Here is a 24,090-nt window from a genome sequence, read left to right as displayed (position 1 = left end):
GTGATCCCAGTTTCACAAGCAGGTCCCTGCCCATGAGATTTTCCAGGCACCTGTGAGGACACCACATATTGGTGCTTCAAAGTCTGTTTTCCCAGCTGTGTCAATGCTGGATTTGTCAATGGCAGTGTCATTGGAATCCCGGAAAAGCCTACCACATTAACTGTGTGACAGGAGAGTGTTGCACTGTCTGGTGTGTCTTTCAATGTTGAGTATGTTGCTCCAGTATCCACCAGGAAGGGCAATTCAGTGCCTTCCACGGTCATCGACAGCATGGGTTCTGCCGTTCCCACCCTGTTCGGTTTCTCCGGGCTCCGTCAGTATTGCTCCCCCTCCCAGCCCCAGTCGGCTACTGGGTACTGGGGGGCTGGTGCTGCATTCGGGTTTGGAGCTTGATGTGCTCCCCTGTAAGCAGCTCTTTGTCTTGGGCCTCCTCGTGCCTGGGATTGATAGCCTCGCCCCTGATAGTTCTGCGGCGGTTCAGGGCAATCTCGGGCCCAGTGTCCTTCTGCTCCACATCTCAGACACGCAGTCCAAGACACTCTGCCAGGATTCCCCGGATTCCGAGCCCTTTGTCCTCCCCTCACGGATCCACCACGCCCTCTCTGCGGTCCACCGGTCCCCCAATTCCCTACGGGTTGACGCTGCCTTGGTGCATTGGCGGGCCAACGATCATCAGGGTAGAGACCCGGATCCTGATCTGGCCAGTCAGGCACAGGATCGGGCTGAGGCCTTGCCACCATTATAGTCTTATTTAGTTCTTTCGGTTCTTTTTTCTTCGCATTATATTTTTCGCGAGCCTCACCCAGCTGCAGCCTAAGCAGCTGCGCCTGTACTTCATCTAACTCTTTCTTTTGTTTGTTTGCCAAATCCTGTTCCCGCTGAAGTCTGTGGGTCACATGTCTCTCCCACTGCACCGAGTCTGCAACGGCAAAATCTGGGTTCTTTTCCAAGTCAACTGCAACCTGATTGGGCAGCCCTGCCAGCACTGCCGAACGAAACCACGCTCTACTTTCGCCCTCCTTCCCCGGATGTATTCCTGTTCCTAACAACCATTGTTCCTTTGCTTTAGCTAAACACTCTCTGGGTTTCTTTTTGGGATCCCAAATAATTTTTGGAATGGCTCCAAAGTTAGGAGTTGGGTCCTTCTCCCGAACTGCATCTGCTAAGTCACTCTGCACCTCATGATATTTCAGGTCATTTGCATATCTGGTTGTTTGAGCTATCTGCTCTACATCTGCTAACCCACCACCCAGCATACAACGTCCGGCCAAAGTGCGAAAGTCGCCCAGCGCTAATTCTTCTCCTTCCCAATGTTCTCCCTTGGTTATTGGTGGAAGTTGTTTAACCAATGCTTCCAAATCTCTCACCTTATAGGCGCGATAAACTGGTTCGTTCTTTGGACCTGCTATTAGAGGCAGACTTAAACCAGGGTCAGGAGCTCCTTGTTCAAAACTCACTCTTCTACTCTTCCTCAACTTTCCTTTCCCCTTTGAGCTCTTAAATATGGGCTGTCTCTGTGCTTGGTCTCTCTTCACACTTCTTTTCCTCAAAATTAGGCTTGTACTTGGTTGGGGTTCAGCTCCTCCATCTTCGTCCTCCTCATCGTCTTCTTCTGATGACGTCGCACGGTCTTCATTCTCCTCTTCTGGTTTATAACCTCCAATGCCGTTAATGCCTCTATGGACGCACGTAGGGCCTCATGCATTTGTCCATACACTTCTCCTTCAGTTTTTAACACCAAGCTCAGAGGTATTTTATCACCCAGCCCTTTCTGTTGGGATATAATAGGTTTACTTACCTCAACCTCCATCGCTTGGCACTCTTTCTCTGCTGATTTTGATACTCCAGGGGAAGCCAAGCGAACAGCTTTCTTAAGCTGTTCGAGCTGATCCTTCAGAGGTTTGCATCCCCTTTTCCTACTAGGTGTCGCACCCGATCTGTCAGCCATTCTCTGAAACACAGACTTACCTCTTCCAATGGCGTTGGTCGACTCCACCTTCTTGGTCTAGGTCACCCAGACACGCCTAACTTTCGGTTTCAGTCTTCGTCTCGCTGTTCTCGCAACCACTGGCTCCTCTTCCCCTGCTCGGTGATACACAAGGTTTAACCCAGCACTTTAGACGCTGTCCTCGCGTTCTCAAGCGTTGACACTCAATCAAAATTATTCGCCCTCAAAGTGTTAATATATGACACCAGCAACCCTTATGCGCAACGCGCTCACCTCCGTATACTTACCTCTCCAATAGTTCCTCGGATTAGTGTTTTTTCATTTATTTTAAACCCATTAACGGCGCTGCGCGTCCCTTATATACTTTACAGCAACACACCCTCAAGCATCCCGTACTAATAAATCTAAAACCAAGAAATCACCTTTATGACATTATGTCAAAGCTTTCTCCATGTTGCACAGCCTGCCACCGGTTTAACAAAAAAATCGCTGCCCGAGAAGGCTCCCACATATCAAGGTGGTCGTTTTCACAAACTTCCAGCAGACCCTCAAATAAACAAAAACAACGACCCAGGCAGGCTTCCAGTTCAGCCTCCTCAATTTCTATGCACACTGAAAACTCATGGGGAGATTCTTCTGTCTCCCCGTGTCCTACACAATTCACCTCCAAATGATCCCCTACAATTGAAATTTCAGTGTGGAATGACGCAGAGATTAACATTTCCTTATTTATTCACTATATGTAACCTGAATTTTCTCTCTCTTATCAAATAACAAAGGTTATCTTTACAATTTGTTATTGAACTACTAATTAAGTTGCTTTTTATGGTGTCAGTGATAAACTGCCCCTAAAAAGTCCACTTTATTGCGTGCTCATTGAGTTACTCCTATCAAAACTATTTAACAAGTTCAATTTACACATACTCATTAATTTGTCACGCTTATTAGTGGCTCATGGTTGCTTAAAGCCTATGTCTGACTTGACCACAGAGTTAGAGCATCATTCAATCCTCTCAGGATGACCACTCCACTTACTCTGCATCCAGTCAGCTCATGAATTAACAACCCTTGCAGACTGTAACCCTTTTATTTTTTGTTTATGCCTTCAAATCCACCTTAAATCTTCTTTACCTAAACGTTGGTTTTAAACACAAACAATTCTTATATTCTATTTTGAAACGCTGTCACCATTCATATATTTACAATGTTGTTATTTACTAAGCCAGCATTTTAACTGCAGACATTTATCCACATTTGCAAACAATAGTTATAGAGCTGAATGACACACAAAACCGAAAGCATAGTCCTCTCATGCGCTCTGCATCAGCTGCCTCATTTGCATGCACACACACTCTTCATCTAAGAATAGCAGCAGGCAGTCAGTGCATTGCTGACTCGACCCACAGAGATCTTTTTTAATACAGAGACGTCTTATATTTACAACTGCACAGATTTTATGCCTTTTAACACCTACCGAATTTCGAAAAATTTAAGTTAACGGTCTAACCGATAAAAGTCCAACTTTTTTGTAATCAATTAACCAGTATCTGTCCAACAGTTTCTGGCCTCATCTCTAAAGTCCCTAACTCAATTTAAAAGTGTCCAACACCCAAGGTCCAACCTTTGCTGCCCAAAAAAGCGCAGATACCGTTCCAAACGGTAAGGAGATTCTAACTCCTAGTTATTCTGGAGTGCCCCAAGCTCCACAGTGACCAACTGACTATCCCTCTTCGAGGACAATGCATAAGCGTCCTTTGCATTGGCAAGCGTTACCTCTGAGCACTGCGCTTCCTACCAGTCCAACTGGCGTTCTTGAGTAATTTATAATACTTTGGAACAACAATAAAACACCCAACAAAGTGTAAGACTGAAGCAGGTCCAACCTTATAACCAAAAAATAACCAGATTCCCTAACATACTAAACGGTCCAACCGCATTCAATCATTACCAGCAGTCCAACTGCTTTAAATCCTCAGTACTGTCATGACATTCTCATCAAAATCAAAACAGACATCCACCAGTAACTTCAGTGAGTAGACTTAAATTTTATCATGTCCAATTTGGCACACTTTGGAAATAATTCAACAGGTAGTGCCTTACCTTTTGGATAAGCCGGCTTATGCCCACTCACTTAGACCACTGGAATTCACGTCTGCCCGTCAGACCACCCAAGACCCCGGATTTCTCCGTCCAAACCTCCAACTCTCCCTCCTCAATAACCGGACGAAGCCCCCAAATGTTAAGATTCAATATTGAGGAAGGGTACAAGAGGTGATCGAAGAATAACCACACCGATCCGGCCGGGTGAAGTCAAACGATGATTTTAATGAATACACGCGTGGGAAGAGAACTCTGTACGCAGACAGGAAGTAGTCTTCGACTTAATCAAAGCATGAACAGATATTTTATAGCATCAGGGTTTGTTTACTGACGCCCCTTCATGCGTCACAGATACATTTTATACATAGATCAGATCAACATCATCATGAATTTTTACCTAGAAAATCATCTTCTATTTTCATGGCTAGCCCTTCCTGTCTACCTTTCAGTTCTTGTCTTGTTCCTCTTTCTTGCAGAGACACCAAGAAACGGTTCCTCTTTTACCAAGACAATTTTGCAGTTACAGCCAAACATAACTAACCTCTCCTCTAAATAAATCTAATTTAAAGTGTGTGTGTGTGTGTGTGTTGACCTCACATGCTCTTTGTGTCACCTCTTCACCTACTGTCTGTGTCTCGTCCTCAAATGCTCTTTCTCAATTCACCTGTTGCACTTCTGACCTTTTACCAGACCAGAAGCTCACTGAGACTATGTGTATGTCTTCTACTAAATAAATGTTTTAATCAAGAACCTCTACTAAAACCTTAATATAAAATGATAAAGCTATCTGTTACATTGTTAAAGCCTCGTCTTAGCCTGCGGCTCAAAATAACTTCCTGCTTCTTTCTGCATACAACTTCCTGTCAGCCTGCAACTCAGTCTTTCTGAAAGAGACACTGTTTAAACCTTGGAGTGCAATATCCATGCTGCAAATTATATTATTAATGCAATGACAATTATTTAACAATAGCAGTAAAATAATTTCCCTCCTCGACAAACTACAGAGTAATGAAGTACTTCAGGTTTTGTGTGGATGACTTCCAACCTTACTGTACAGCACAGAGCACAGAGGGACAATATATGTAATCAATATATGATGCAGAATGAACAAGTAAAGACTGTAAGCTGAGTCTGAGGCTCATGCAGGACATTTCATAGTGAGGTGTCTTTGGTTGGATTATTCAAACATTTACATCAAAGCACCAAACTCATTTCTCACAGATGAAGGTCATTGAATTAGGATAATATGACCATATCCATCTCCCATCATGGTCACAGCAGACTCCATAGTAACCATAACTGGGACTCTCATGTCCTGGTGCCCAGAACCTGTCAGAGAGATCAAATCTGATATGAAACTGGACTAAACTCATAACTATTGTCACATTCATATAAATATGCGTCTCTTTTGGAATATTTCCAATATTTGCTGTATTTCTTTCCCAGGTTTCTCGCCCACTTTCCCTCCTTTAGACTTTTCTCTGAGAATCATCATGCACACTAAAACAGCTTTCAAGCTTTGATGAATATGAAATCTTCCTGCTGTAAAAATGGAGAATAAAAAGAAGTCAGAGCTGACTTTCTGCTGTTTGAAACTGTTTTGTCAGCTGTTTACAGACATCACTTTGAAATGTGTGTCTATCAGGTCATATTTACTGAAGCTTCTTCCTTCATATGTTCTGAAGTTTTACAAACACCAAAGAAGAAGAGACAGGAATTCTCTGAAACACTTTTTGTTCTGTGAGAAAAGAAACATTACAGCACAAAAACATGAAGACAAATTGAACAAAGTGAAATGTGTCGGTCGCTGCTTTGAACATGTTTCAATCCTGATTCCTTCAAACTGACTTGTTGTAACTGAACGTCATCACAGACTGCAGATGAAGAGAGTTCAAGCACAGCTGTTCATTCAAAGGAGGATTTCTGCTTTTCTTTACATTCAGTTTGTGGGGCTGTTGGAAAATAGCTCAACTCATGTATTGCTGATCTATCTTCCAAAACATCCATGTTTCACTTCTAAATAATAACTCTGGAATAGAAACAAACTAATGTCTCACGTTTGTGTCAGCGCTGATCCGTCCACCCATTCCCATTTATATCCTCCTGATGTCCATTTAGCTTCCAGACCAATCCAGGACTCTCCTCCAAATTTACTGACAAATTCCTGTTTGAGAAGAGACACAAATATTGTCTCCAGTCATAATTCAGCACTTCTGTTGTAGTGACATCATCTTGTGAACATGTCTGAAGGAAGAATAACTGTGATGAAACTTTTCTTCCATTGTGCAGAAATCAGAAAGAGCCAAAGAATCAATGAATATCAGCTCCTCCTGTAGCTCAGTCAGTGTTGCAGTGGAATCAGTGTTAACAAATCATTTGATTCAGTTGGATTGAATCAGAAAAATAATCTGGATTATGAGGATTTCTCTCATTTTATAACATTTCTGTTATTTCAATGTTTTGTGTTGACTTGGTTTCTAAGGATCATCTGAACTGGTTCCCATTTAATCCTGGTTCTTTAACTGCTTTGAATTCCTCTCCTTCATAATTCAATGTGAATCTCCAGTTTGCTGTATTGTAATCGATCCACCTCCCAAATCCTGCAATCATTTCCTGAATGGATTCTCTAATCTTATCTCATCTGTTATTGTTCATAAAGTCATTTTAGTAGATGAGTCTAATTTACTTATTGATGATCCCTCTAACAACACTGCCACACAATTGATGAACACTGCAGCATCATTTCATGTAGTGCATCATGTTGTCGGCCCCACACATAACGCTGACCTTCCACATGTCTGACCTACTATCCAACCACAGATGTATCATCTTTGACAGGCTTACAGTCAGTGTTGTCTTCCCAGAGACAAACTGCTGTCACTCCCATGTCTTCTAATGACTGTGGACATTTTTAGATTTCTTCACTGGCAACATCAACAGTATCAGGTCAGAGTTCAAGTCTGTACCTCTTCAACCGCCCCAAGTCTCTCCTCCAGTTCTGTTGTTGGAGTTCAAACTCCTTCCTGCTGCCATCTCCCCCTGACTTCTCTCTATTAGAAACCAGTCCCTTTCATTTCAGCTGACTTTCAAACAGCCAGAGTCTTTGTGAGTGGGATCAACCCTCCTTACATCCCACTGTTTTAAATCAAGTTGCTCGTCAGCTCCTTCAGATCTTTGATCAATTCCAACCTGGTTCCAGACAAACCACAGCACTGAAACAGCTTTCATGAAAGTTACTAACCAGATTCTTCTGCGCTGGGATAAAGACTCCATTTGAGTCCTGCTTGACTTCTCTGCAGCCTTCATACTGTTGATGGTGCTCCTCTTATTAACACACTACAAACTGGCATCACTGGTGCTGCTCTCACATGGTTTTCTTCATACTTATCAAACAGATACTTCATATTAATCAACGTGTGTCCTCATCTGAGTCCCACATGCCTCAGTCCTTGGACCAGTTCTGTTCTCTTTATAAATGCTGCCCCTGTGACATCTGCTTAATGGTTTTAATGGGATCTCCTAGCACTGCTGTGCAGATGACACACACACTAATGCTTTTCTGTCGAGCCTCTCCTGCCTCAGTGAATGCTTCTCTGTCATCACTTCATGGATTTAAACTTCCTTCATTGAGTTCATACTTTCTCCTGCCTGATTATTGTAATTCACTTTTCACCTGCATTTCTCAGTCCTCCATAGTTGGTCTGCAGTTAGTGCAGAACTCAGCAGCAAGGCTGCAAACAAAACCTGGCCTGCAGTCTCATATCTCACCTATTCTTGTGTGACACACTAATGTGTGATCCCATCAGAAGTAGTACTTGTTAAAAAAAATGAGAGATTTGTCACCGAAGTGAATGTAATGAGGTAGTTGCACCCCCCAGCCTCCGGGTGGCGCATTGTTCAGTGAGACAGAATAGCGAGGTCATAGGTCCTCCTCTCCAATATGGCAGAAGCGAGGTAAAGAGAAACTTCACCAGTCGTCTCTGTCTCATCATTTCCCTGTTTTGCAGGTTTGTAACCGGTAAAACTATATTAAAACGGTTGTAAAATATTGATAAGAAACACAGCTAAATGTGGGGGTATAAATCAGCGGGTAAACCCTGTTATTGGTTACGTTTTATGAAGTAGAAGGACTGAAAAAAATGCCAAAGCCTAGCCAGCCGCGGGCGCCATTTTGGTTTCCTTTCTTCACTTATTTCAGGTCGTTTAGCTGAATAAGCTCCTTGTTGTGTACTGATATTGTGAATATGAATGTTAATCTGCTGTTGGCAGTGAAAAACGACTGTTTACTGGTTCTGAAAAGTGATTTTGAGAATGTTAAAGCTAAAGCTAAGCCTGTCGATATACACATGACTCTTTCATGTATTTGTGAGCCACTAAGCTAAATTGGTTTAAGACCAAGCACTGGTATGTTGGTTAAAACAATCAGAATACATAGGTATTTGGGTTAAAAGTTAAATAGAGGTAAAAATGTATTTGAACATGCATTTCATATTGTTTTGAATTGTCATTCAGAGAGAATAACCGAGTAAATGATTTGAAGGTCACTACACGTGAAGTATTCTTGTTTTCCATGTAAAGATCGTGGTATTGCAGCTTGAACACACAGACGGTTTTACTGTTATTTCTGTTGTATATAGAGAATGGTGATGCTGCAAGTTAAAAATACATGTGATTGTATAAATAAATATGGCAGAAGCGAGGCAAAGAGAAACTTCACCAGTCGTCTCTGTCTCATCATTTCCCTGTTTTGCAGGAACATTTAATCTGTTTTACCGGCCCAAACTCTGGGTCGGTTACACTTGCTTCTCTTCACTGGCTTACAGTGAACTTCAGAATCCTCTTTTAAATCCTGTTATGAACATATAAAGCTGTGCATGAACAGGCCCCTGCTTATATAGCAGAGCTTCTTGGACCTTATCACTGCAGCCGGCCTCTCTGATCATCTAATCAGCGTCTCCCAACTGTCCCTCGCTCTGATTTGAAAACCAGAGGCCATCGTGCTTTTGAGCTTGTTGCAGCCAAACTGTGGAACAGCCTTCCTCAGACTATCAGGTCAGCTGACTGTTAACGGCTGAAACTCATTTTTACAGGTTAGCTCTCCCTCAATCTTTTCCCCTTTATTTTCCTCCATAGTTTCCAACTGTTGTGTTTCTGATGGAATGAATGTGCTGCTTTGTTTATGTGTCTGTATGTTTGCACATGTATACTTATCATCAATGTGTGGCTTTAATTCACAGTATGAAGAACTTTGTAACTCACTGTCAGCTCCATCAAAGATCACACAGACGGGGGCGTGGGCACACGTATTTTTGGGAGCTCCTGGCGATATTTTAGTAAGTTCCTGAAAACTGTCCTTTAACTGCGTGAACAGTGATAACTATTGCTTGTAACGAGTTATTATCGTGTATCCGCGACATTATGCCGGCTAAGAAAGCACAAAATAAATCTAAGGCACACTCTTCTCTGAGTGAGGAAGACGACGTCTCTGATGCTAGCAGTCAAGCTAACTCTGCAGGTGATGCTAGCCCTGGGAGTCTCCTGGACGTGAGTACTGGAATGGCCCATAACATGGATGTTATTCAAATACTCGACGGAATCAGAAATGACTTTTCCACAAAACTTGATGTGGTCCTGTCAGCGATCCAAGATGTTAAAAGAGACGTGCAGGACTTTTCGGTGCGCATGGATGGGGCAGAGATGCGCATTAGCAGCGTGGAGGACGCCATTAACTCAGAGAAAGGCAAGATAGATGCGCTAGTTAAACAAGTGGCTCTCCTCACGAACAAACTCGAGGACCTCAAAAATCGCTCTCGCCCGCTCAGCGCAAACGCAACTTTGATTTGTGATGATGAGTCACACAAACATGCTTGTGCATGCGATCACTATCTGCTGACTGTGTCTGTGGAAGTGGCCTCGGGAATTCTCACACTCAAACTGAGGGGTTAAAAAATTCTCAGATGTTGCTAATGAGGTCGAAAACACACAAACTCTTCGTTTGCAAAACTATATTCATGAGCGTTGTTAAGATTCAATATTGAGGAAGGGTACAAGAGGTGATCGAAGAATAACCACACCGATCCGGCCGGGTGAAGTCAAACGATGATTTTAATGAATACACGCGTGGGAAGACACTCTGTACGCAGACAGCCAGTAGTCTTCAACTTAATCAAAGCATGAACAGATATTTTATAGCATCAGGGTTTGTTTACTGACGCCCCTTCATACGTCACAGACACATTTTATACATAGATCAGATCAACATCATCATGACTTTTCACCTAGAAAATCATCTTCTATTTTCATGGCGTGGTACTTTCCGTTCTTATCTTAAAATGAATTGTTCCTCTTTCTTGCCGAGACAACAAGGAACGGTTCCTCTTTTACCGAGACAATTTTGTAGTTACAGCCAAACATAACTAACCTCTCCTCTAAATAAATCTAATTTAACGTGTGTGTGTGTGTGTGTGTGTTGACCTCACATGCTCTTTGTGTCACCTCTTCACCTACTGTCTGTGTCTCGTCCTCAAATGCTCTTTCTCAATTCACCTGTTGCACTTCTGACCTTTTACCAGACCAGAAGCTCACTGAGACTATGTGTATGTCTTCTACTAAATAAATGTTTTAATCAAGAACCTCTACTAAAACCTTAATATAAAATGATCTGATATATAAGTGTTTTGTAAGCATGTATTGCGATTCCTTCTATGGCTCCAAGTCACTTGCACAATAGATTGTCCGAACATCGCGCCGAACAAAGCTTCCGACCCCCAATTAATTGACCGAGCTCCAACTCTTTAATAAGCACAGATATGCATTGTGTATAAAATAGTCATAACTGCTTAAGGCCTTCTTAAAGCTATCTGTTACATTGTTAAAGCCTCGTCTTAGCCTGCGGCTCAAAATAACTTCCTGCTTCTTTCTGCATACAACTTCCTGTCAGCCTGCAACTCAGTCTTTCTGAAAGAGACACTGTTTAAACCTTGGAATGCAATATCCATGCTGCAGATTATATTATTAATGCAATGACAATTATTTAACAATAGCAGTAAAATAATTTCCCTCCTCGACACTCCCCCTTTTGACCTCTGGAACACCAGAGGTCACAATACATTGTGTCCTCACGCAGACCCTTCTCTGGTGGTCTCGAACCTCGAGATCTCCAGGATCCTCGCCCCTCCTGTGGTCGCCGAGATCTTCTGCAAAGGAAACAAAACACCTTTCCTGCATCTCCCTAACTTATCCTATCTGGGACTCTTTAATCAAAAGCCTGATCCTAATTATCTTCTTAACTTATTGACTTGTATTTATGTATACTCTTCAACGTTACTCATCACTTTAAAATTCTTTTAAGCGCTGGTTTCACGTCCGGTTGCTCGCTCTATTTTCCCTTATCTGATCATCAACATCCTGTGCACAAGTTGTCGCTGCTGCAAGTTAATCTACTCCAAAAGAAAACAACCACTTTAATCAATTAAGTTCAAGCATATAAGCAATTACTCCTGTATACATTTCATCATAGCTAAATGCTGCCTTGAAACAACTCCTATGTGTTAACACTAACTTCATTTTAAAACCTCACATTTCCTATGTTATCACCTGTTTTTGGTATAGCCTTTTTATTTCATTTTGCTCCCTTTAATGTAACAATACCTCCTAATTCTAGTTTATCAGACTTAACCAAAATATATGCTTTCCTTCCTCTTTGGTCCTTCTTTAAGTTCAGTTAAAAGCTAAATGAATTTAAGGCCTTTTGCCTGGAATCAATACTGTCATGTGTGTTTCTTAACTCTGTGTCTGTAAGCGTGTGCAATCCTTCATGAACTCATATTATCCTCACAGTAGATTGGCTAATCATAGCGCTAGCCAAAGGCTCGTGACCCTCCAGAGACAAATTTGAGCCACAACTCCTTTAAAAGCACAAAATGCAATATGTATAAAAATCATTTCTATTTATAAGCTCCCCCTTTTATCCTAAAAATACCTCCTATATAATATCTGTATGTGTAAGCCTACATTATAACCACTACTTCTAGAAATCAAAAAGAAATCAAAGCTGTTCTACCCCTTCAACCCTCACTAATTTTCCCTCTAAGAATTATTCACAGCTTTGAAAAACCGGCATTGTATCTTCTAAACAGGATTCATGGTCCTGGGCCATGTTGGCCCAGTATTCTTGGTTCCTTGTATTTTCGCTCCTTATTTAGGCCAGGTTTTCTGAGGTGTCCTGTTGTGGTGTTCCCTAAGTATTTTTTCCTTTGTGACTCTTACCCCCTTGTGCCCCTCTGTGTATTTATGAGCTCTCGTCTCTCTTTGTGTTTATTCCATGTTTTCCCCCAGCCTGTTATGTCTGTGTTCTCCCCGTGCTTTCTCTCCTCCTGTCTGAACCTCTGTGTACTTCCTGTTTTACTTTGACAGTCTCTCGTCAGTATGCGTAATGTTGTGTTCACTCCTGCCCTGTCTCGTTATGTTTATCAGTGTCACCTGTGTTCCCCACCTGTGTGTAATCTCCCTGTGTTCTCTGGGTGTATTTAAGTTGTGTCTTCTGTTATTCTAGTTGCTGGTTTGTCTGTGTTGTTTCCCCTCGGTCTCCCTACGTCTCTTGTGTATTTCCCCGGACCTCCCTGCATCCTCGTTTCTGGTTTGTGTTATTAGCTTACCCAGTTTAGGTTTCCGGTTTCTTGTTTTTCCACCAGTGCTGTTTTGTGCCCACCGTTGTAAATAAATATTCACCTGCACCAGAGCTGCCGCCTTTTGGGTCCTTTTCTACAACTCCACACGGCTTGCCTCGCAAACCGTGACAAGTTCACTTTTAATCCTTTAACCTTAACTTAAAAATAACAGTTTCAGTTTTACCATATCCAAATGATCAAAAACCCAAAAGGTCCTAAAATGATCCTAAATTATTAAACAATTAAATTATTAAACCCTAAACCCCCCTTTATCTTGATACATTTCATGTGTCAAGATACTATACAAAACTTAAAACTGCTCAGTTTTCCCCACTCATGATCCAATCTATGTCATAAAAATAAACTTAAAACAGAACAGTTATCAGTCATGTGTTTCTACAATTAATGGTAACTGAGTTACATCAAAAAATATTTCCCCTTTAGCATTTGGCATTCTCCCAACAATATACTATAATCTCATAATCTAACCCCACCTAATAAAACAAAACAGAAATTTTCTCTGGTAAAAACAAATTGTTTATCCACATTTATTCATCCTCACCTTCATCCAGTCACACATTCACTCACATGCAGTCACACCATGTATTTGCTGATAGTGGAGCCTCCCGCACGATCAGATACTCCACCCTCAGCAAAATGAGCTCAGTCATTTTTTATTTTCCATAGGAAAATATTTCTTTATGCTTTTGGACTGGATTGACTCGCATAAAATCCTTTTTACAGGGACTTACGACCTGAATTGTCCCCAGGTAGCTTTCTCCTCAGCCAATTGTAATCTGGAAAGCCGCCTTATATTTGCTCCTCCCGATAATTTTCAGCGCCGTTATTCACTGTTGCAGGCCTGCTTAAAACAAAAATGGAAACAATAGAGCTGATTGTTAGCTCATAAACACAAAACAAAATCACCTGACAGGTTTTCTTTAAGTGCACTGTTACAAAATAATGGGCCCAATTTTTAGACATGTCGATGTTTCCTAAAACTCCCTCTATTTAAAACAAAAACACCAACAACAACCTACCTGACAGAATCAACCCATCACCACAACAACCTTAAACACACAAATCTTGCCACCACATAATTTCACCTCCTCAATACACCAAAAGTCTCATTAAAACCACACAATTTGCAAACAAAAATCACCCCCTTATACTCTTAAATTCAGCATAAGACCCCTTACGACATCATATAATCACTAAACTATAAATTCCCTACCCCAATCTGCACTTCTCGTCTCTGCTATGCTTCCTCTTCCTGAAAGTCACAGTCACACACACACTCAGGAAGTTCCTTCGTCACCACACACTCCAGCTAATTTGCATACTGAGTCATCTCTCAAGAAGCTGTAACAACAGAAACATATGTTTAAACATTCCCAACTCATTAAATCATTTTATTTCTTCCAACAGTGATCACTAGTGTTGATCACTCAGTACGAGAGCACCCCTAAGTCACTCTTTTTTAAAACTACTTTAATCCCTTTTTTGTTTTCATAACTCCCTTTGTCATATGGCTTCTTCTATTCCTCAATTACAAACTCAAATGTATTTTATTAAACATTCACACCCTTGTATCATTCATACAAAATAGCAAGCTGTTCTTCATTGCCTATGTTTGTGTTCTTAGCCAGGTTTAATCAGTGTCTATGCATTAAACTCCATGAGCTTGTCTTGTCTTTATAAGTTTAATGCATTTCCTGTTTGTGTGTGAATTTGCATATGGTGCTTTTACAGTGTGTCAGACTCCTTCATAATTTTGCCTTTAAACAGTCAATTTTCTCCTCCCCAAATTTACTAACCCAAATTCTGATTTCCTACCTTAAATAGCAGCATTCCTTGTCCTCAGCCAGAAGGTAGGGCTCCACTTGCCACTTTCCACCTCCACCCTAGCCCAGCGGTCTTACCCGTCAGGTCCGAGAGTAATCGTGACTGTGCCTGCCTTAGGTTGTCCCAGGGTTTCGAGGTGGGATCTTACCCGTCATGGGCTATCCAGCCTTCCATACTCGCCTGATACGGGGCCCAAGTGGGCAGGGGAGGGAACACACTGGCTCTGGGAATTAAAGGAATGTAAGCTGCTTCCTTCATTGCATCTTATGTTAAACTATCTTACTTCTGACTCCTTCCTAGAATAATTTCTCATATGGCACTTTGTGTATGTGTGTTTTCTATTCATTAATGTAATTGTCAGTTATTTTCTCTCCCGGTCAGGGAACCACATTATTTTCTCTCTTCATTTTATTTTCTTTTGTTTGTTTGTGACGTTCTACTTTAGTTCTACTAAACCTTGATGTAAAAACAATACTCCCTTATTTCACGCACACACTCTGCCTTTTGCCTACACACACACTTCTCTCTCAGACTTCCTCTGTTCACACATCACCTTATATGGGCATGCAAACTTCCTGTCACCCACACCATTTCCTGTTACACACACACCGCACGCAGCTGCTCAGAGCAGCTCAAACTGCTTTGCTGTTTCTCCAGGCTAATCAAACTTATTTTGTATTTACAATCTACAAACCCTCTGTAATTCTACTAACTTTTGACCTAAAATGTAGCATCATTCACACAATGATTTCATAATCCTCTCACACACACCTTTTAAATAAACTAAACTCTTATAACATCACTCATGCCTCTCTCAAATTAAAAACACTTTCAAAGTTTAAAACGTCCTACTTTACATCACCCAAGAAATACCTCTCACACCTTTATTCATCATGTCAAAGCTTCTAGTCACCGCATTCACACTTAAACTGTGACTAGAGTTAAGGAATATAACTCAACACACTTTCCTAAGAGTATTTTAGACATGCTTGTCATAATCAAAAAGAGCAAGTAAAAAACAAACAAACAAAAAATTGAAACCTCCATTAATTCTCACCGCACACACAAGAAATTGAAAAAATAAAACCCACCAGCAACTAATGCTGGAGAAAAGTTACTACTGAAAGTGATGTGTTAGTCTTAAGTATATACAGTGCACTCAATATATTTATATATCTACATCCAAACTCAGTCAGTTACTATGCATCCCCTACGGCAACTCAAAACTTTATTTATAGTCCTTTACTAAACATAAATGGCATTTTAAACACACACTACAATGTTTGCAGCAGTATTTGTAAAACCAACTGTGGCTTAAACAGTTCACTGCTTACTCATTTGCATTTTCACTCACACACACACCTCTAAAAATAGCAGCAGGCAGTCAGTGCATTACTGACTCGACACACAGAGATCTCTTATTACAAAGACGTCTTATATTTACAACTACTGTCAGATCTGTCAGCTTTAGCGCCTAACCAATTTCGACAAATTTAAAATAACCGCCCACCAATTAACCAGTATCAAGACTTTAACTGTTTCTGGCCTCATTTCTAAAATCCCTAACTCAATTTAAAAGCGTCAACCAACCCAAACTTTGCCTGAAGCTCTATTTTTGGCATTTCACAGCCAAGGCTTACCTCGAAGTGTTAAGTTAAAGTTACACGCCCGAAGACCAACTTCTCCTGTCCAAAAAAGCGCAGATACCGTTGCAAACGGTAAGGAGACTCTAACTCCTAGCTTAATTCCGGGATGCCCTGTACCCCACAGCTAAACCACACTGAACTAACCCTCTTCGCCGAGAGGTCAATGTCGCGCGTCCACGACAAGGAGGGAGCGTAACCTCCGGGCTCTGCGCTTCCTAGCAGACTCTAACTGCCGTTCTAGAATAATTTATAATACTTTGAAACAACAATCAACACCCAAAACAAGTGTATAACTGAGGCAGGTGCAACCTAGTGGTCAATGGAGACTCCAACTCACAAAATGACCACTCAGGTCCACTCTTATGACCAAATTTGGACTCTAACCAACACAATAACCAATTCCCTACCAAACTACTTGAGACTCTAACTCAATTTCTTTGGGACTTCAACCCAATATTTAAACTTTTTCCTGGCAGACTCAAACTGCTTTAGCAGACTTTACTGCTTTCATTTCTTCTTAGCAGAACTCTAACTGCTTCAACTCATGAGATTTTCATCAAAATCAAAACAGACATCCACCAGTAACTTCAGTGAGTAGACTTAAATTTTATCATATCCAATTTGGCACACTTTGGAAATAATTCAACAGGTAGTGCCTTACCTTTTGGATAAGCCGGCTTATGCCCACTCACTTAGACCACTGGAATTCATGTCTGCCCGTCAGACCACCTAAGACCCCGGATTTCTCCGTCTAAACCTCCAACTCTCCCTCCTCAATAACCGGACGAAGCCCCCAAATGTTAAGATTCAATATTGAGGAAGGGTACAAGAGGTGATCGAAGAATAACCACACCGATCCGGCCGGGTGAAGTCAAACGATGATTTTAATGAATACACGCGTGGGAAGACACTCTGTACGCAGACAGCCAGTAGTCTTCAACTTAATCAAAGCATGAACAGATATTTTATAGCATCAGGGTTTGTTTACTGACGCCCCTTCATACGTCACAGACACATTTTATACATAGATCAGATCAACATCATCATGACTTTTCACCTAGAAAATCATCTTCTATTTTCATGGCGTGGTACTTTCCGTTCTTATCTTAAAATGAATTGTTCCTCTTTCTTGCCGAGACAACAAGGAACGGTTCCTCTTTTACCGAGACAATTTTGCAGTTACAGCCAAACATAACTAACCTCTCCTCTAAATAAATCTAATTTAACGTGTGTGTGTGTGTGTGTGTGTTGACCTCACATGCTCTTTGTGTCACCTCTTCACCTACTGTCTGTGTCTCGTCCTCAAATGCTCTTTCTCAATTCACCTGTTGCACTTCTGACCTTTTACCAGACCAGAAGCTCACTGAGACTATGTGTATGTCTTCTACTAAATAAATGTTTTAATCAAGAACCTCTACTAAAACCTTAATATAAAATGATCTGATATATAAGTGTTTTGTAAGCATGTATTGCGATTCCTTCTATGGCTCCAAGTCACTTGCACAATAGATTGTCCGAACATCGCGCCGAACAAAGCTTCCGACCCCCAATTAATTGACCGAGCTCCAACTCTTTAATAAGCACAGATATGCATTGTGTATAAAATAGTCATAACTGCTTAAGGCCTTCTTAAAGCTATCTGTTACATTGTTAAAGCCTCGTCTTAGCCTGCGGCTCAAAATAACTTCCTGCTTCTTTCTGCATACAACTTCCTGTCAGCCTGCAACTCAGTCTTTCTGAAAGAGACACTGTTTAAACCTTGGAATGCAATATCCATGCTGCAGATTATATTATTAATGCAATGACAATTATTTAACAATAGCAGTAAAATAATTTCCCTCCTCGACAGCGTCTATGCTCAGATGATGAATCCACCCACTTTATAGTGGTAGGAGGACTGAGTAATATCAAGCGATTATGCAGCAATTCAGGCGGCTCATTTCCACAGAAGATACACAGTGCACAAACAAACAAACTATAATTTACGATATTTTTAAAAAATCTAATATTATGATTGAAAGGACATCCAATGATCACAATTGACAAGGTGGAATTTCCTTTGCATGAAAACGAACCTAAATTACCATCTTTTAGCTTTACTCGTGTAAAACACACTGATGGATAAATTAAAATGAGGCACAGTTTCTAACAAGCAAAAATTATGATTTTTTTAAAAAGAAGTCAGGCGATCAAATAAATGCAGCAGAGTAAACAACACAACATTTTCTTCTGAAAAAGTTTGTTTTGGAGTTTTTTTATGGTTTTAGTTTTTGTGTATTGTTTCCAAAGTGACTGCTCAGACTCTTTTTATTTATTTTTATTATTATTTTCATTTACACAGTTATTTTCCCCTTAAGGAGCGGGATTACAAAACTCCTGTAAATAATATAATTATTGCCACAATCACTGGAAGACACAGTTTTAAATCTTTCTTTGTGCCACTTTTGTAGCAGTGCTTTCAGCGTGCCTCCCCACAACTTACCCAAAAGAAGGACAAAAAAAAAAAAAAGAAAAAATCGCTCTCATCGTTCCAACCTACGACTAGTTAATGTGCCGGAGAAAATAGAAGGACATGACGTGGTGGCTTTCCTAGAGAAGTGGCTCCCCGAAGCGCTGGGACCAGCAACATTCCCGAGACAACCTCTCATCGAAAGAGCACACCGGTTGCCCGGCCGGACGCAACCCAACCGACCACCCTCACCGAGAGTCCTCATCGTGAAGTTTTTAAACTTCCAAGACAAGGTTCGGGTGATGCGGGCGGCTATGGCCAAAGGGAAAGTTATCTGCGGGGGTCAAGAGGTCATGTTCTTCCCGGATCTTTCTACAGATCTCCACCGACGGAGGAGGGGCTGCGACCGGGTGAAACAGCAGCTCAGGGCGATGAACGTACGTTACGGATTAATTTACCCGGCGAAGCTACGAGTGTCATCTGGTGGACATACGCATGTCTTTGAGACCCCAGCAGATGCGGAAAAGTTCATCCGAGGTTTGCAGAATACAGAGGACTAGCAGAATATCTGATGGGGACTGCCGAATCCTTCACTATCTGCCCATAACAACTGTAGTTTGAAATTGTTGGATTTAATGGTCAATATCGCTCATCCTTACTGTTGAATTTTTTGGGGAGAGTATTTTTCTTTTTTGTATTTACTTTGGTTTACCGTTCCTTCGTTCTCCTCAGTTGTATTGGGCATTTTATTTATCCCTTATAGATAACTAGCCACGCCCACTTGTTGATTGGGCTTTCATTTGTGTCTTGGAGTACTGGTTGTTCGACATACAGTCGGCTCTCCGGGATGAGAGTTATGCTACAAGAAAGTTTGTAATGATCATTGTATACATACTTGTTCATGTAGGATATACATTTTCGTCAGGAGACGCAATTGTCCAGGTGGTTTGGTTTTGTTTGACCATGTCAGCTCGGTTTGGTCTAGCTGCTCCCTTGTTTACATTGGATCAGCGTGTGCACTTAACTGCACCCCAAGGTCAGGGGGAGGGCGGGGTAGGGCGAGGGGCTGTCCGGTTCAGGTTGACAGCTAAGGGGGTTCATTTATGGCAGATTTTGTGTTATTTCTTTGTGTTTTTGTATTTTTCACAACGTGTTGCTTTTTACTGGTTAACTCCCACCACAACAGTTAGAGATACTGAAAGGTTTACCAACAACCAAATGAAGATACTATGTTGCACAATCTGTTGTATTAATAAGAATAGATGACTTCATATAAGACTTTTAAATTTACTTCTTGGAATGTGAGAGGAATGGTAAAAGTGGTTAAACTAAAACAGGTTATTACCAGGCTTAAACAACTTGAGTCATCAATAGCGTTTATCCAAGAGACCCATTTACTCAGAGAGGATCTGGTGAAAGTACGTAGGAGATGGCCAGGCAAAGTGCTAGCATCCTGTTGCCCTTCGCACGTGAGAGGGGTTATGGTGTTAATTCATAATTCAGTGCCTTTCCAAGTAAATAACACTATTTATGATAAAGCTGGCAGATTTTTGGTGGTTCAAGGAACTCTCTTGAAAGAGAATTTCAATTTAGTTAATGTTTATGGCCCTAATGATGATAACCCTTCATTTTTTGAGAATTTATTTCTATTGATAGCTACCCTTCCTGGTAGGATAATATTGGCAGGTGACTTAAATTGTACTCTTGACCCGAAGCTTGACCGCTCATCAGGGATAGACACTTCACACTCTCAAACAAGAAAAAAAAATACAACAATATTTGAAAGATCTGAACCTCTGTGATCCATGGAGAATTCAAAACCCCAATAAAAGGGAATTCTCATGCTATTCAGCAGTATTTAAATCCCACTCCAGAATAGATTATTTTTTAATTTCCTCATCTTTGCTACCCAATATAACTAAGTGTATATATGACAGCATTGTGTTGTCAGATCATGCCCCAACCTCACTATTTTATGAGGTAGAACAAGTGAATAGCCGCTCAAACAAGTGGCGCTTGCACCCTAAATGGATACATGATTCTGACTTTATGAAATTTGTAGGAGAACACATTGATCTCTACTTCTCAATTAATACAATTCAAACAACTGCAGCCGTAAGGTGGGAAGCTTTTAAGGCATATATTAGAGGACAAATGATAAGTTTCACCAGTTCTAAATTTAACAAATTCAAACAGACAATGAACGAATTAGACAATAAAATTAGAGAATTAGAGAGAGAAGTTAACATAGATGATTCAACACAGAAAAAACAGGAGTTATTGACCCTTAAAGCTAAATACGAGGAGCTGTCTATGCTTAAAGCTGAAGATGGTTTAATAAGATTGAAACAGACGTTTTATGATCAGGGTGAAAAGCCGGGTAGACTACTAGCTTGGCAGATAAAGAAACTTGAATCTGACAGAGCCATTAATATAAGTAGGAACGATCAAGGGGAATTATCTACAGATCCCACAGAAATTAATAACACCTTTGTCTCGTATTATAAAACCCTATATAAATCTGACAGCCCACTGGACCTGGTAAGCCAAAATGCTTTCTTGGATAGATTGATCTTTCCCTGTATTTCTGAGGATGTGAAAAATGAATTGGAGAGAGAAATAAATTTCACTGACGTTTCTGATGCAATTACAAACATGAGAGGTGGTAAGGCTTCGGGTCCTGATGGGCTTCCGATAGATATTTACAAACTATTTAAAGCAAAATTAATTCCCCCATTATTACATGTTTATTTGGAATCCTATAAAACAGGTCACCTCCCTGCTACATTTCGTAGTGCCCTGATCACTCTCATTCTAAAACCGAGCAAAGCGCCAGCCGAAAGCGGTTCTTACAGACCCATATCGCTGTTAAATTCTGACTCCAAAATCATAGCTAAGGCTTTGGCTATGAGGCTGGAGAGGGCTCTTCCAGCCATTATACACGGAGATCAAAATGGTTTCGTTCAAAATCGCCAGGGGTTCCACAATGTGAGGAGAGTTCTCAATATAATCCACGAATGTGAAGAATTACCTGATACTGCAATACTATCACTCGACGCGGAGAAGGCGTTCGATCGAGTTGAATGGCCCTATCTAATTGAGGTGCTTAAGCGTTTTGGATTTGGTGATCACTTCCGCCGATGGATTGAAATTTTACTTGCTGATTTGGTTGCAATGGTATCTACCAATAATCTCATCTCTAGTCCTTTTGAGCTATCTCGAGGCACCAGGCAAGGGTCTCCGATTTCACCTCTGCTTTTTGTACTAGCCATGGAACCTTTAGCGATAGCAATTAGATCACATCCCTCGATCCATGGTATTAAAATCGGGGAGATGCTACACAAAATTGCAATGTACGCTGACGATACTGTTGTGTTTCTATCACACCTTGCAGAATCAATACCATCTCTCCTGAAGCTATTCGATCAATTTAGCAGTTTCTCTGGGTTCAAAGTGAACGAAGAAAAATCATCCATTATGTTTTTAAATATGAACGAGAGGTTGAAACCAGTTGTATCCCACCCATTTGTGAATGCCGCAGAGGGATTTAAATATTTAGGCATCAGAGTAACCCCAACGATAAGCAATCTTAGTTCAGCCAATTATGAGCCCCTGGTGGTAGGGTTGTCGGATGAGATCACTAGATTAATATCATTGCCTCTTTCTTTACTGGGAAGAATAAACATAGTAAAGATGACTATATTACCTAAATTCCTATATATCTTTCAGTCAATTCCGCTGGCCCCTCCTCCTTTTTTTTTCCAAGACCAGAAAGCTTCTTTCTAATTTCATCTGGAACAATAGGAAGCCAAGACTCAGACTCTCCCTCTTGTATTTACCATATGATAGGGGAGGACTACAGTTTCCAAATTTAAAATGGTACTATTGGGCTGCTCAGCTGAGGACCACTATGTTTTGGTTTTCAAACGATATTTCCCTTCCCTGGTTAGCAACTGAAAGAATGTCCTCAAAGGGTCTGTCGTTAAATAGCTATTTATACTCAGCACCCTTTAAAACTTTAAAGAAAATTACTACTAATAACTTTGTAAAAAACACTTGTTGTTTGGCATGAAGTACAAAAAATGTTGAATGACTCTTCTGGGTTGTCCTGTTTCTCCCCAATTTGGGGTAATGAACTCTTTGCCCCGGCTAAGAATGACATGGGCTTTAAAGCTTGGCTGAACAAGGGCATTGCGAAACTACAGGACGTATATGAGGAATATTCTCTAATGTCATTCAGTGAATTAAGGGCAAAGTTTGATTTACCGCAGAAACACTTTTTTAAGTATCTGCAACTTAGAAGTTTTATTCTGGCACACTTAAACAATTCAGTGCACCAACCCTCACTCTCCATCCTAGAAACTCATGTTACAAAAAACTGTTTTGGTAAAAGACTGGTGTCCCAGTTTTATAGCCTGTTAGTTGAACACCATAAGGATAACTCTGATAGTAAAAGACGGGAGTGGATTAGTGACTTACAAGAAGATATTTCATATACTGAATGGGGTAAAATATGTTCAAAAACACACACTCAGACCATTAACACCCGTTTGAGAATGATACAATTTAATTGGATAATGCGAACATACATATCCCCTGTACAATTAAATAAATTTGATCCTAATATAATTGATCTATGCTATAAGTGTACTAGGGCTGCCACGATTTGTCGACTAGTCACGATTATGTCGACTATCAAAATCGTCGACGACTGATTTAATAGTCGACGCGTCGTTTGAAGCTTTGTAAGATCCCAAAAGACGCAGGAATAAGTAGCAGGATTTAAGAGTGTAATAACGGACTGAAACAGAAGATGGCAGCACTGCATGTACAAGGATGCCAGCTGCCGTTAAACCCCGAAGAAGAAGAAGAAGAAGCAGCTGTGTCCCAGAATTCATAGCGCGGCCCAGCTCAGTTTCCAACAATGGCGGCAGCTAGTTAGTTTTAATATTACTCTTATTATTCTTTCTGGGTCACAAAATAAACGTTTAACATATTTTCAGGCGAGAATGTAGCTGTGTAAACCTCAAATATCGGCTCAGTTTATCAGGACACCACATATTTTCAAAAGCGCTCCGACGTTTTCGGAGACGTCTGTTACCCACTAGCTCGATAGCTAGCCGGGGGCTAGGTCACTAGTGCGGTGAGAACACCGGACTCCCGGCAAATTGTTTTCAAACCCACCGCCGTCTTTCGCTACTCAGGTTAAACATGATATATCAGTCACTTAGATAAATTAAAAATGTTATTGTTTGGCTTTTTTTTTTTTGTGTATTTTATTTGTTCCTGAGTAAATCGGTTTGGCTAAGATTAAAGTTATAGTTTTTACACAGCTGAATAAACGTCAAGCAGACAGCTGATTATCAGAAGTGTGAGATGCTGGAGAATATACTCCGTTGTCCTGTTATATTTTAGATAGCAAGGAGTTTATTA

The 24,090-nt window shown here is 40.9% G+C and overlaps 1 protein-coding gene across 3 annotated transcripts in view; it reads right to left on the bottom strand.

Moving 5' to 3' along the window:
- Positions 1–24,090, bottom strand: part of LOC112430710 (uncharacterized) — a 145,577-nt gene that overhangs the window by 57,103 nt on the left and 64,384 nt on the right. For 2 of the 3 annotated variants that reach the window (XM_076879309.1, XM_076879310.1), the window contains one exon: positions 6,106–6,212. The exons of the other annotated variant lie outside the window; for it this stretch is intronic. In XM_076879309.1, the coding sequence (XP_076735424.1) occupies positions 6,106–6,212 (107 nt within the window). The remainder of the gene's footprint in view (positions 1–6,105; positions 6,213–24,090) is intronic. 3 annotated transcript variants of the gene reach the window in all.

The sequence above is a fragment of the Maylandia zebra genome, linkage group LG22, assembly GCF_041146795.1.
Source record: "Maylandia zebra isolate NMK-2024a linkage group LG22, Mzebra_GT3a, whole genome shotgun sequence".
NCBI lineage: Eukaryota > Metazoa > Chordata > Actinopteri > Cichliformes > Cichlidae > Maylandia > Maylandia zebra.
The sequence above is the reverse complement of the archived record's forward strand: the minus strand, read 5'-3'. Positions and strand labels throughout refer to the sequence as shown.